The sequence below is a fragment of the Lactuca sativa genome, chromosome 9 (genome assembly GCF_002870075.4).
Source record: "Lactuca sativa cultivar Salinas chromosome 9, Lsat_Salinas_v11, whole genome shotgun sequence".
In the NCBI taxonomy this organism is placed as follows: Eukaryota; Viridiplantae; Streptophyta; class Magnoliopsida; order Asterales; family Asteraceae; genus Lactuca; species Lactuca sativa.
In genome coordinates this window covers 15717613-15732089 of record NC_056631.2, presented here as the reverse complement: position 1 = coordinate 15732089, position 14477 = coordinate 15717613, and the positions used below count along the sequence as shown (strand labels likewise).

Genomic DNA, 14477 nt, shown 5'->3' with positions numbered 1-14477 from the left:
AAGCCAAGACCGGTTAGGTTAAAGTCATCTCGGCAGCCAGCTTCAAGTTCCAAATCAAGTGTCGAGGCACCCATCGGATCGAAAAAGAAATGGGTTAAACCCGAATATAGATGGGTACCTAAGGTGAAAACTCCCAAATCTTCTAATGATTCTAATATTTCATCGTCTTCTATTTGTGATAAGCAGGATATGTCATGGGAGAAAGTACCGTGTGTTGATGACAAAGGTCGACCCAGTTTCAAAATGGATTGGGTTCCAAAGACTAATTGATCCTGCTCTGTATCGGAGCAGCTATGGAGGCATATCATTAGACTTTGGTTTGTTGGTAGTGGTTGCTCCTGGCATATGATTGGGGACATCTCTCAACTGTACAACACTTAGAACATTATTTGAGAGTATGTGTCCTTTGCGGGAAGGGAAGAAAGGAAGGGATCACTCATGGGGTTAGTGCTTAATGATATGAAGAATTTTCGGATCTGTTCTGAGATTATGCTTGCTGTTCTCAGACCTTCTGAATGCAGATTCAAACGGTGAATTACGGTTTGCGTTTTCTTCTCTATACTCCTGAGTTTTTCTTAAGCTGATTCGCTTTAAAGACTAATTTTTGTTTTAGGATAGTTTAAATTTGCGAATTTATTTTCGTTTCTCTCCTATGCACAAATTTAGGGGGAGAAATAAAAACAAAACAAAAATTTAAAAATTTAAAAAAATCCAAAAACATTAGAAAATCAGAAAATCAAAAATAGGTCTGTAATGGAATGTGCTTGCAAGAGATGTTTTGGGAAATGAAATTAGCAAGTGATAACGGGCAATCTGAATCGGCGTAACGTACCTAAGTTGAATCATCTACGCTTTGTGTTAGATGCGCTGGTAGGCACGAAAGATTTTAAATGGACTTGACTAGGGAGAGTTGAACCTAATGAATTTAAGGACTTAACAAACTTTGACCTAGTTAGATCCGTTTAACCTGATGTCACGACGCTCGGATAGGTTGAGCAGGGAGATATACATGGCAATCTACTAGTCACATTAAATAACCCGTATCTAGAACCGTGGATTAACTTTTCCTCGATGTGTGGATTCTGTCCTTAATTCCGGTTGGATGGGGCGACTAGTAAATTCCGATAAATTAGGTCTGTAGAATATCATTTTCTTTCTTTTTGTCTGTTAGTCATATGTTGTCTCCTTTACGTGACTTCCAATCCGACCTGGTACACAACATATGCAACTCTATTTCTATGCAAGTTATATATATGAAACTCCTCTTATCTGTTAGCCATATGTTGTCTCCTTTGCGTGACTTCTAATCCGACCTGGTACACAGCATATGCAACCTTCTTCCTCTCAATCCCTCTGAAGTAATAAGTAATAGAATTCTGAATCTATTCTCTCTCTGAATGGTTGTCTGCTCACCCAATGTAAGGAGTACTCTGGAAGTTCTTGATGGCTGTGGCACATCAGGAAACGGGAAACACATTCCAGTACACTTAAAATTGAACTCATATAGATTGTCTATAGATCTCGCTGCTCAATTTAGGTGGACAACAATATCCTTGGTCGTCGTCAGATGAATGGTCCTTAAGATATACTATTTAAGAAATTAGGATCAGATGTAAATTTTAGGATTTTAAGTTCACCCTGTCTTGTAACGAATAGTATGTCCTAAATCTGTCATAATTTTTCGTGTTTAAGTGGACCACAATACCGACGATCGACCAGACAAAGATGTGAATATGAAAGGTACCGACAAGTGGATAAAGATTGTCTAAAAACTTTGATCCCAAACCATTCTTAAAGTTAGATATCATTTTATTTTTGTTAAATTTGTTCATAGTTTCTTCTAATTTAAATATTAGGGGAGATTTAAAAATTTTAAAAACCAAACAAAAATCAGAAAATTAAAAAAAAATCCAAAAAATAGTGTTATTTCTGTTTTACTTTTTGTTCTAAGTTTTCTTTTAGTTTTGTTTTGTCTTGAAAAGTGATTTCAGGTGAAGATGAAACTCATGGAGTTTGTGTTGAAGATTTTTGAGCCAAAAGCTTCGTCCATGAGCATCGAAGAATTCTCATTCCAAGGAGCAAGAAATGAAGATTATTCTTTCAACATTCAATTTTTCAACCCCAGAAGCAAGGTGAAGCCGAAATTGAAGATTATGTGACGGATTGCATTGAAGCCTCCTCAATCAGTCTGTTGCTATATTAAACTTGCTGAAGTGATCCAGAAGATTTGTTCTCTCTGATGTTCTCTCTGAAGATTCTCAAGCTGAAAGCGTCATCTTTCAAGAATCAGTACAAGAAGCTTCCTCACCCAATGTGCGTTCAATGTCAAATTCTGAAGAAAATCCCAACTGCTCAAGATGAACTCATTCATTAAAGATTCATCAAGTTCATCTTGAAGTTGTGAAGAATTTGAAGATTAATGCTGAAGCCAAGCTCTCGATGAAGACTGACAAGAAAAGCCAGCTACTTTTTAGGGGGAGCTTGTTGGGTCATTAAGAAAAGAAAGTTATAAACCAAGGGGGAGATTGTTGGGTCAAAATATGGTTTATACTTTGCTTTTCTGGGCAATTATATTTTTCTGTAATATTTTTGGAGTTTACGGTTGAGTTTACGGCCGTAAACACCTTACGGTTGTAAACCCATTTACAGCCCATGTTATCCGGCCCATATTATCCAAGTATAAATATAGGTGTTAGGGTGAGGAGTAGAGATAGATGAACCCTAGAGAGTTTACGGCCAGAGAGACAGAAGAACTATTGTGTTAGTGTGGGTGTGTGAATCTCTTGTATCTGGATCATCATTCTATTCATTAATACACTGAGATTAATCTTAATTCTCTTCTATTTTATCTAACATCATCCGTTTGATTGGGATTCCGCACCATCAAACGGATCTGACTGATACACGGGCAGATTAGGGACTTACAAAAGTCCTTCTTGAGCTTTTCCCCAAGCTTGTTTGTGTATTAGGGTTGGTAATAAGGTATTTAGCCTCTAGATCTAGGCATGATTGAGCTCTAGGAGCTTGGATCTACTGCCTTTATGGAGCCATATTGCATGAAGGCCCTAGATATACTCTTTTGGTGCATTTTGAGCCCTAAAACCCACATCGGTGCTTATTTACACGTAAAGTTGGAAACTTTACGTGTTGATCAGGCCCTAGAAGCCCATATCTATGAATGGCATGAGCTGGATTTTAGCAAAATCGAGTATATAGTTTTTGCATGCGGCCGACTCGGTGAGTCGAGTCGCGAGTCCCCGAGTTTTCCCCCTTTTCGTGTTGCGGGTTGAAGTAGTGAGTCATGGGGTGTGACTCATCACCCACCCTTAATGTCAATGTAGACTCACATATATCAATTAAAGCACACGCGGTGTTCAAGAATGATCTCCCCAAAATAATTGGATTTTCGGGGTCTTCTTCCATATCAACTACCACGAAGTCTACTAGAAAAATAAACTTGTCAACTTTTATAAGGAGATCCTCACAAACGCCTTGTGGATGAATTATAGTCTTGTCCGCCAAATGGATCTTCATATTTACCGGCCTTGGTTCTGGTAAATTCAACTTCTTAAAGAATGAAAAAGGCATCAGATTGATGGTTGCCCCCGAATCAGCTAATGCTCGGGTGAAAACTTCATTACCAAATTGGCATGGAATCACAATATTTCCCGGATCACCCTTCTTTTCAAGTAGCTCACTCATCAATATTTCCGCGACTTCAGCCAAATCTTTCCTAGCAGCAAAATGGCCCTTAAGCAAGTTGAAGTACTTAGGTGTTTGGAGCATTGTTTCCACAAATGGCACATTAACTTGTAAAGCGTTAACATGCTTCATGAAGGTTCTGTATGCTTCTACTTTTTCTGCAGGCATAGCTTTGATTGGGTATGGCAGAGGAGGATTATAAGGCTTCAAAGAACTGACAGTTTTATCATTTACGCATGGACTCGTCGAGTCCAATGGAGTGACTCGGCGAGTTGGATCGGGTTTTGCTGGGTCCGATTCTTCTACCTTTTCTGCCTTCTTCTTGGAGATTCTCAGTGCTTCTGTAAATATTTCTTCACTGCTGGAGGTTATTACACTTACATTCTCCATTCTTGGATTGGGTTCAGTGTTACTTGGAAGTTGACCCGGTCTTCTATCATTCATTTGATGCGCAAGCTGCCCCAACTGTTTCTCAATATTGAGAATTGATGCTTGCTGATTCCTTAACATGTTTCTAGTCTCGTGTATGGCAGCATCGTGATCACTGTGTCTTTTTCCGGACGCGGCTATGAATCTAGTGAATAATTCTTCAAAATCGGCTTTCTTTTCTACCGGTTCTTCCTTTTGGTATAGTCCCCTCTCCTTCTGCTTGTATTTCTCATCCTTTGCCTTCTTATACTCTTCGTATGGTAGCCATTCCTTCTTAGGTTTCCGCCAATTCTCATCATATCGATCGCCACTTGAATAGAAGACGTGAGCTTTCTTATTTCCATTCTCATCCAAATCACAATCCTTTGTGAGATGGGGCCCTCTACAATTTTGGCATCCTACCCTAATAGCATGGATTGTTTGATCCATTTTTGTCATTCTTCGATCTAGACTATCAAGCTTAGCTATCACCGCCGCCATGCTATCATTTGCCGCATTCACTACCCCTCGACTTACTTCGTTTCTCGGATTGTGGTATTCTCTAGAGTGCTTAGAGAATTCTTCAATTAATTCTTTAATTACCGGGGGCGCCTTCTTTGTGAGCGGGCCTTAAGAATCAAGCAATTGCCTTGTGGTGACATTGACTCCATCATAGAAGATGGAGACCTCTTGTTGGCTATTAAGGTCATGGTGTGGGCAATTTCTAAGTAGGCTCTTGTACCTTTCCCAAGCTTCATAAAGAGATTCTCTGGGTTGTTGCTCGAAGTTGGCAATGCCTTTCTTTAGCTTGGCTATCTTGGAGGGCGGGCAGAAATGGTCTATGAACTCTTCTTTCATCTTGGCCCATGTGGTGACCGATCCCGGAGGAAGTGACTTTAACCAATCTTTTGCAGCTCCTTTAAATGTGACAGGAAGCATGCGAAGAAGCTGGATCTCGTGTGGAACATTCGGTACGTTGAAGTAATTGGCCACATCATTCACTTCATCCAAGTGCTTGTAAGCGTCTTCGTGATCCTTCCCGTAAAAAGGAATCTCCTTGAGTTGGGCGAGAATATGGCCTTTTAGTTCGAAAGTAGCGGATGCGGGAATTGCGGGTTGCACAAGTCTCGGCCCGGTGTCATCACGCATCCTTTTCTTCCATTCCCCCATGGGGACTTCATCAATGTTAGCCATTGTGATAGCTAACTCTTCTTCGGAATCAGTTTCGTGCTCGTAAGTATGCTCTTCTTCTTCCTCGGTCTCGTACTCGATATCTTCTTGAATTGGTTCTTCAACTGTCAATGAGGCACTGGATGCTCCTGATTTACTGCTCTTCTTCTTGCTGAAAACGGACTTTAAGTTTTTGAATGGTGAGTTCTTTGAAGATGTGGTTTCTCCAACGGCTTTTCCTTTGCTCCTTCTTAGTGCGGATTCCGGGTCTTCCAAAGGAGGGACTAGAGGTGTATCAGATCCTCGGGTCATGAAACAACTGTAAACAAAAAAAACAAAGCGCGTAAAAAGAACAAAAACGAAATAATAAAATAAAGCTGAAAAAGCGTCGGACTCGCCGAGTCTACTCGAATGCACTCGGTGAGTTCAAGGCAAAAACTGAAAAAAATTTCTAGTTATTTTAAAAACAGAATTTTATTGAACTAATTCTACTTACTGAATTACTTTGTAAATAACTTTGTGTAAGATAAATCCCATACAAAGGATCGATTAAACTAGAATTTAATATTAATTTTAGAACTGTTCCCCGGCAACGGCGCCAAAAACTTGATGTGTGAAAACTCACTTAGTTTTAACCTACTTTTAATTATCAAATAACACACAAAAGGCAGTGAACCTATCAATTGTGGTATAGCTAAATAAGCAGGGTATCGATCACAGGGAATGGTAAATTGAAATTAAAAACTAATTTTATCTAAGTTAATTAATAAGTAGGGGTTTTCTCTAGTTTTACAAGACTAGAAACTTACTAACTATTATTAATTTAAGAACTAGAAAATAAAGACTTAACTAGATTCAATAATTGGAAAGGAACTTCTGTTTAGTTCAACTTGGTTGACTCTATGGTTGATTTCAAGGTAATGGTGCAATGAATTAATTCTTTCGTTGGTTATTGATTCAAGTGATTAGATTCGTATTCATTACCCTAATCCTTAGCAAATAAACTAACTTAAACAGTGGCCAATTGTCTAATTTAATTAAATTCACTAGATTAATTATTCGGGTTAAGTTAGACTTGCAATAGTTAACTAATTTATTATTTTAATTAACTTCTTGTTTAATGGTCATCTTACAATCTTGCCCATGGATTTACTCAATTTTCTTATTAATTCTAGTTTCATATTCATTAATCCTAGACATATAGCATAGTGATCACATAGCATACGAGGTTAATAATCAATAGATGTTCATGCTAATCAATTATCTTCCTATTAACAGAAAATTAATTATTATTCACACACAAGGTTCTTTAGCAAGCTAAAATAACAAAAATTCACCAACTTAGAATTAATCCTACCAATCAATCAAACCATATTGTCAACTTTGTATCCCCAAATAGAAGTCTAAAGGTTTTTAGCTCATAATTGAAGTAAATAACAGCAAACAAAGTCAAATTGCTTAACCATAATGATAAAATAAAAGAATAAGTGGAATGATGAAATTTTGCCTCAATTACTCTCCGGGATTGAATTCTAGATTCCTTCGTCGTCTTCTAGGGTTTTTCCGCCTTCTCAATCGCAGCTAAACTCTTATGAATCGTTCCAGAACTCCCCTCTATCGATCTGTGGAGTTATCTATAAATATACGAACCGACTCGTCGAGTCAGGTGGTGACTCGTCGAGTCCCTCTCACATTCCCCGTAATGTGATAACTCTCTGGAATCCCGAGTCATTATCTTCTCGATTCTTCGATTAGACTCGTTGAGTAGTCAATCTGACAAGCCGAGTAGGGGCTTTTTTTAGTGTTTTTCTTCTTTATTCCATTCTTGATCTCTCTACCGCTTCTCCTGCTTCCTTCTGCTTCTGAGCTTCATTTTTGGACTGAAAATATAATTCAAACACTTTTAAGTACCTTTTGTCCATAAAATGCAATAATTTAGCTAATAATTGAATAAAAATCTATACTTAATATGAACTAATTATGCACATATCAGCGAGTCGATGCCATGACTCGGCGAGTTCAAGGCAACCTTCTTTCCTTAAGAACAGACTCGGCAAGTTGTTCATACAGCTCGGCAAGTCTCAGCATAGAGTGTTCTTCGGATGAAGATGAACTCGGCGAGTTGTTCATACAACTCGGCGAGTAGGATGAAGGACTTAGCCTTTAGTTTAGAAGGAGAACTCGTCGAGTCACTGCTTAACTCGACGAGTAGAGACGGGTTTATGGTCAGACAAAGGGATAGGGACTCGGTGAGTTGGCAAGTCAACTCGGTGAGTCGGGCCAACTGGCAGTTGACTTTGACTTTGACTCTTGGGTGGTTAGGGGTAAATGATCATTTTACCCTGAGGTCAGTTAGCAGTATTTGACTAAGGGTTTTATGGGAATTATAGCCGGAGGATTTCCAGAGCGGCAGCAGTAGAAGACAGTCAGTTCCCATGCAGATCAGCAGCTACTTTGAGGTGAGTTACCTTCCAGTAGCGGTGGGTCTACGGCCACAATGCCGGCCCACCAGTAGGATTGTATGATAGATGTTTGTCTCTGTGATATTCATCTAGGATTGCTACTACCTGTGATATGCTAATGTGCTAATATGATATGATGATATGTGCTAGTGACAGTAGGGGGAGATAGTCCCCAGTATACCGGTCGATAGGGCCGAAGGGGCGGTCATGCCCAGCCATGCTAGATAGATTATGAGCTATATGTGTTATGTGGTAGTAGTAGGGGGATGAAATAGTCCCCAGTATCCGGTCGAGAGGACCGAAGGGGAGACCAGCACCCAGATATGCTAGTCAGTATCCGGTCGAGAGGACCGAAGGGGGGGCAAGCTCCCATATATACTGGTCAATATTCGGTCGAGAGGACCGAAGGGGAGGCCAGCTCCCAGATATCCTAGACAGTATCCGGTCGAGAGGACCGAAGGGGCAGGTCGGGCACCCAGATATGCCTGACAATATATGTATGTTATGTGATTGTATGGTATGTGGTATGTTGGGGGAACTCACTAAGCTTCGTGCTTACAGTTTTCAGTTTTGGTTTCAGGTACCTCTTCTTCGAAGGGGAAAGAGCCGGCACAGTAGCGGCCCATCACACACATGCTCTGTATTCCGCACTATGAGATCTTCCTGGGGATTTGTACTCTAACATTATTATGTTTTATGAAAATGTTTTTCCAGACATGCGATATCTTTATAGAATGTTATGACCGGTGAACGTTTTATTTTGAATGTTTTGCTAAGTATATGTTTTTAAAAATGAAATTTTTGGCTCGTATTTTTGGGATGTTACACTTTTATTTGTACTTAATTATTAATCAATTTTGGGAAACACATAACCAGTTAGTGTACGAGCTCTTAGAACAAAGTCAAGGGTTAAATGGATAATGAGATCTAAGACCCGCTGAAGAAAGCGTTTGTTTTGAGAAAATATTAGGTTCTCAGCATAGCCATATTAGAAGAATTGGATGAAAACCTTCTACCAATCCGCCCCTTCTACCATTCCGCCAATTACACATCCATCACAGCTACTACCACAGTCACTACCAAGGTAAGTAAAACATGACTATTTAATTTCATATATATATATATATATATATATATATATATATATATATATATATATATATATATATATATATATATATATATAATGATTAATAAATGCATGTTGAGTTGGTAATTTTGGTTTGTGATGATTATTTGTTAAAAACTTTTGTAATTGATTTCTGTGTCTCAAGTGCAAGAAATAGCAATGCACTTTGGTATCAATAAACACATGTTGATTTGGTAATTCTATTTATGTCCCAAGTGCAAGAAATAGCAATCTACTTTTAGTATTTCTTGTATTCAAGTGTAAGAAGTGGAAATGTACTTTGATAGTTGTTGTTTATGTTGATAGTTTAACTTATAAGTTTATATATTTTGTTATTTATTATGTAGTTGGAAAAATCTCCGTGCATTGCTTATTGACCCAACATGCAGGGAGAAACTTTATGTATTTTTTCATTCGGGGAAACCACCAAGTGATGATCAGGGAGGAAACAAGGGGAGCGAAGATGATGGTTCGTCAGATTAATTTGTGTTTTGTTAGACTTGTTATGACATAACTTTATAATACTTTTGTTGTTTATTTTGTTTTTGTATGGAATTATAACACTTTGGTACTTAATTGGATGTCGTGATGTAATTTTTTTTTTCTGCATTTAATGTTTTCGTGTTTTTTGACTTTAATGTCGTTACGTATCAGTTTTTCAGCACCAAAAAATGGTTGATTTAAAAAAAAATGAAAAAGAACGTTAACGGCGACACAAATTATTACCCGCAACAATAGGTATTACCAGCGACAATGTTATAAGCGGCGCCATTTATTTTTAGCCGCAACATTTTGATCAATAGCGACGAGCAGTAGTGGAAGGTCGCCAAAGGTGATTCTCGGTGGCTGAGTAGTTAACCTTACGTTATGATACAATATATGATATTTAGAATATAGTTGAGTACACTTTCTCATTATTCAATCGGCAAATATATAAAGTTGATTACAAAGTTGAATCCTTGCCCATTTCAAAAACATAAATACCAAATCCAGGATATATCAAATACTTATGTAATACTTTCTAATCTAATAATATATTTACACTTAGATTTTAACATCTTTGTAGACTTAATCTAGAGTACTTCCAAATCTTTGTTATCGTTTGTATGGGGGATGTATGTGGTTGTGAAGTGTCTTTAATTAGGAAGGACGTGACATCGAGGACTAAGAACATATGCGATAGGACATCATGATTTTGCCTCTATCCTATCATTATTTACACGTTTAAAATGTGCACCGTGTATGAAATAAGCACTTCGACCCTAACAATGTAAGCATAAGGTTAGGGAATACAAACAAATGTTTAAGAATCCATATATATGGTCACAAACAAACTTCATAATCAAGCTTTGGAGATTTAAATTGAAACAAAGCTTGGCGATTGAATAATGATCATCTGTTGTTTTGTAAAAAAATCTATACCATATAAACTCTTTCAATTAAAGCTCTTCCATTTTTTTTTACTGAAAGTTAATATCAAACTAGATGAATAACAAGAGATTAAAATCATTTAGGTCTTGTGTGTTATTTAATTTAGCATAAGACATGACAAGGGATTCGATTGAAAATGATGTTAATAGGTCCACTCAAAAAGATGGAAGGACAAATCCTCGCGCCAGATCTCCTATCTACGAAAAAGTAGTGAATAACATTCATTACCAACAACAAAAGTAGTCATAAAAGTTGAATTGTTCAATCTCATATGGCTCAGTTAATTCAACTTGATAAAAACATGTCCCATCCAATTCGATCGTAAAACAAATGTGGCCTTAGACCTTCATATATACCCATGTTGATGCGGCAACGACCATTAACCATCAACACCATCCGATATTTAGTAGTGGGTAGTGGTTCATGCATACCAATGATCACCACATCCAATAAAAAAAAAGGGATATAGTGGTTATCTCTCTCACTTTTTCTACCTCTCTCTATAATATATATATATATATATATATATATATATATATATATATATATATATATATATATATATATATATTATTTAAAAAATAAAAAATAAGAGGAATATAATGATGGGCATCTCATTGGTTTAGAAGTTAGATGTGATGATGAGGTGACACCTACCATTACGAAATGAAGTGATAGCTAGGTCGCGTTATAATAAGCTAAAAGATGCATATTTGTGGGTGTTCAAATTGTGATGACGTCATCAACTATCCTTAAATTTCTGTATCCATCTAGAATGTCATTCACTATAAATATGAAGTGCTGGTTATGCTTCCAAAGTAAGAAAACAAAATACAAAACCATATCATCATGGAAGCTTTTACTCAATTTTTACCCGTTCTAGGGCTTTTGCTTTTGCTTCTAGTATGTCATTACAAAAGAAGCATAAGAAACAACACAAAAAAAGGTATCAAACTAGTAGCTCCAGAACCATCAGGGGCATTGCCTTTAGTAGGCCATCTTCATTTCCTACGAGGCCAAGCTCCCCTAGCACGGGTACTTGGAAAAATTGCTGATGAATACGGACCCGTTTACACTCTACGGCTTGGTGGTCGTCAAGCAATTGTTGTGAGCAGTTGGCAGATGGTCAAAGAATGTTTTACCACCAATGACCGGAATTTCGCAGCTAGGCCCAACATGGCAATCAGCCGACACATGGTTTATAATAAAGCTGGTTTTGCGCTGGCAACATATGGACCATATTGGCGAGAGATCCGAAAGTTGGTCACTTCTGAACTATTTACAAGTAATCGTCTTGAAAAGTTCAAGAATGTTCGTAGCTCAGAAGTGAAGAGCTTCATTAACGAGCTCTCCTTGTTGTCTTCAAAGAAAGCAAACAAAGCATCCGTAGTGGACATGAGCAAGTGGTTTGAGAACATTACGTTCAATATAACTATAAAAATCTTAGCCGGGAAAAGATTTTCTAACACGGGTGGCAGTGAAGGTAACAATGAAGACTTACATGTACATGAAGCCATAAAGAAAGGGCTGTATCTTAGTGGCGTTTTTATTGTGTCTGATTTCTTTCCATATCTGGAATGGATGGATATTGGAGGGTATGTGAAAGCTATGAAGCAAGTGGCAAAAGAGGTTGATGAAGTTATCGGAAAGTGGCTTGACGAACATGTTGAGAAGAGAAAAGAGTATGATGGTGAAAAAGAAGCCGATTTCATGGATGTGATGCTCTCAACCCTGTCAAAAGATGCTGAAATGTATGGCCACGGGCGTGAAACCATCATCAAGGCTACAACAATGGTTAGCAACATACTTTTGCTCTCTCGATTTCTACATTTAATCGTCTCTTGAAAGCAAATGCTATTTTTTACCTGTTATATATATAAAGGTTAAATTATTTCTACAGGTTCTCATGCTAACGGGTTCAGAAAGCACTGCTTTGACACTTACGTGGGCACTCTCTTTACTACTGAACAACCCTCACATCCTAAAAGCTGCCCAGAAGGAGCTTGATATGAATGTAGGAAAACAGAAATGGGTGGAAGAATCAGATATAAAAAACCTAAGGTATCTACAAGGCATAGTGAAGGAAACTCTCCGAATGTACCCACCAGGTCCCTTGGCAGGACCTCATGAGGCCATTGAAGACTGCTATATTGGGGGTTATCATATCTCCAAAGGGACTCGTCTGATTGTTAACTTATGGAAGCTACATCGTGACCCAGAAATTTGGTCGGATCCTCATGAGTTTCGACCAGAGAGGTTTCTTGAGGAACACTCGGACTTAAATTACCAGGGTCAGAACTTTGAATACATTCCTTTCAGCACTGGAAGGAGAATGTGCCCTGCAATCACATTTACTTTCCAAGTAGTTCACTTGACACTTGCTCGGTTGCTTCAGGGGTTTGATTTGTCGACACCAATGGGGAAGCCTGTGGATATGAGCGAGGGCTTGGGCATTGCCTTGCCTAAAGTAAGGCCACTTGAAGTGATCATGACTCCTCGGCTTTCTCCAGAGCTCTATCAAAACCTCTGACATCAATCAATGGGATATATTATTCTGGACGATGTTGCTAGCTACTTATGCCATATATTAAGAAATAAGACTGCATCGATTTATCTCAGCGCTCAGTGAGTAATATCCAATGCTAGTGTTTTTATATAAACTAGTAAAAAAAACCCGCCCCACTCGCATGGGTTGGAGTAAGTTTAGCAAAATCTATGTAGGCTTGATTGAAATCAATAATAAAAAGGTTTAAATGTAAGAAATAAAATGCATATTTCTATTTATTTATTGATTTTTGAAGCTAAATTTTCTTCATAAAATTTTCTTTTGGTGTGGTACCTGAATGATCATTGTTATTGGCTATGCTCACAAAAAAAATTTCAATTGGTGACCTAGCGACGCAATATTTGCTATAGTGTGCCTCTAGTCCACATCAATTCTTCATGGTCGTGTACTCGTGATGTCTTAGATATGTACAAAATTAGACTCATAAGAAATTACTGTCCCCTTTATTTTTTGCCTTCGATAAAAAAATTCATATAATGATGAATGAATTATTACATTACATTACCAAAATGAGCAATGTAAAACAGAAATAATCAGTATACTCAGGACCAAACATATATATTTCTTCCCTCAGACAAAAATTTCTTTCTGGCATTTTTGCGCGTTTAAAAATGAGTAGATTTATTTAAAAGAATCATAAATCTCCATTTCAAAGGTGTCGGCAAGTTGATTACATTTTTTTAATTTTTTTTGTAATTGTTTATATATATATATATATATATATATATATATATATATATATATATATATATATATATATATATATATATATATATATATATATATATATGCTTAGGTTATTATATTCTAACTAATTATTGTGCGGATATCATATGTTATGAGAATTACTAAGAGAATAAGTTGTTTAACAACGTTAATACATTCAATCTTATCTAACTATTATCATTAACATACATGCTCATTAATAAAATCGTCTATAAAGTTATTATACACTTATTGTTATTATTCTCATTTTTGTTAGAATGTTTATTGGGTCAGAATGAAAATAAGTAAAAAACGATGTGAGAAAACAAAAGTAAATAATAATTAGCGAGAATGCATGAAATGACGATTTTCTTGTAATGTTTAACGTATTCGCATTGCTAAACAACTTATTCTCTTACTAATTCGCATAACATACGATATCCGCACAATAATTAGTTAGAATACTTAAACAACCTAGTTCTATATATATATATATATATATATATATATATATATATATATATATATATATATATATATATATATATATATATATATATATATATATATATATATTATGTTAAAGGCATGTAGAAACCACGAGTTTATAAAATAAACAATAAAAATAGATTAATAAAATAAGAACGAAAAACAAAAAATATATGAGATGATCTTAAAATCTTCGTTATCAAAACTTTAAAACTTTAAGAAAAACGAAAATGTCAGAAAGTCGCACTACTAGAAAAGATGGTATTACCGACAGAATTTTAGCGACGGAAAAATCCGTCGGAAAACAGAGACGGAATACCGACGGATTTCCGACAAATTAAGAAAAATTAGTTATATATGCATGTTAGTGACGGTTTTCTAACGGTTTATCAACACAATACCATTCCGTTGGTAA

The 14477-nt window shown here is 36.8% G+C and overlaps 1 protein-coding gene across 1 annotated transcript; it reads left to right on the top strand.

The window, feature by feature from the left end:
* Window positions 1-11141: 11141 nt before the first annotated feature.
* Window positions 11142-13092, top strand: LOC111885511 (dimethylnonatriene synthase). Its single transcript, XM_023881755.3, has 2 exons — window positions 11142-12096; window positions 12203-13092. Exons 1-2 carry the CDS (start codon window positions 11152-11154, stop codon window positions 12830-12832), a joined length of 1575 nt encoding a protein of 524 aa, XP_023737523.1. The 5' UTR covers window positions 11142-11151; the 3' UTR covers window positions 12833-13092.
* Window positions 13093-14477: the final 1385 nt, after the last annotated feature.

Bases quoted from the DNA above. Each gene is read 5' to 3' on its own strand.
- LOC111885511 (XM_023881755.3), top strand. From the start codon at position 11,152: ATGGAAGCTTTTACTCAATTTTTACCCGTTCTAGGGCTTTTGCTTTTG. The intron at 12,097-12,202 runs GTTAGCAACATA...TTATTTCTACAG, and splicing joins TCATCAAGGCTACAACAATG to GTTCTCATGCTAACGGGTTC.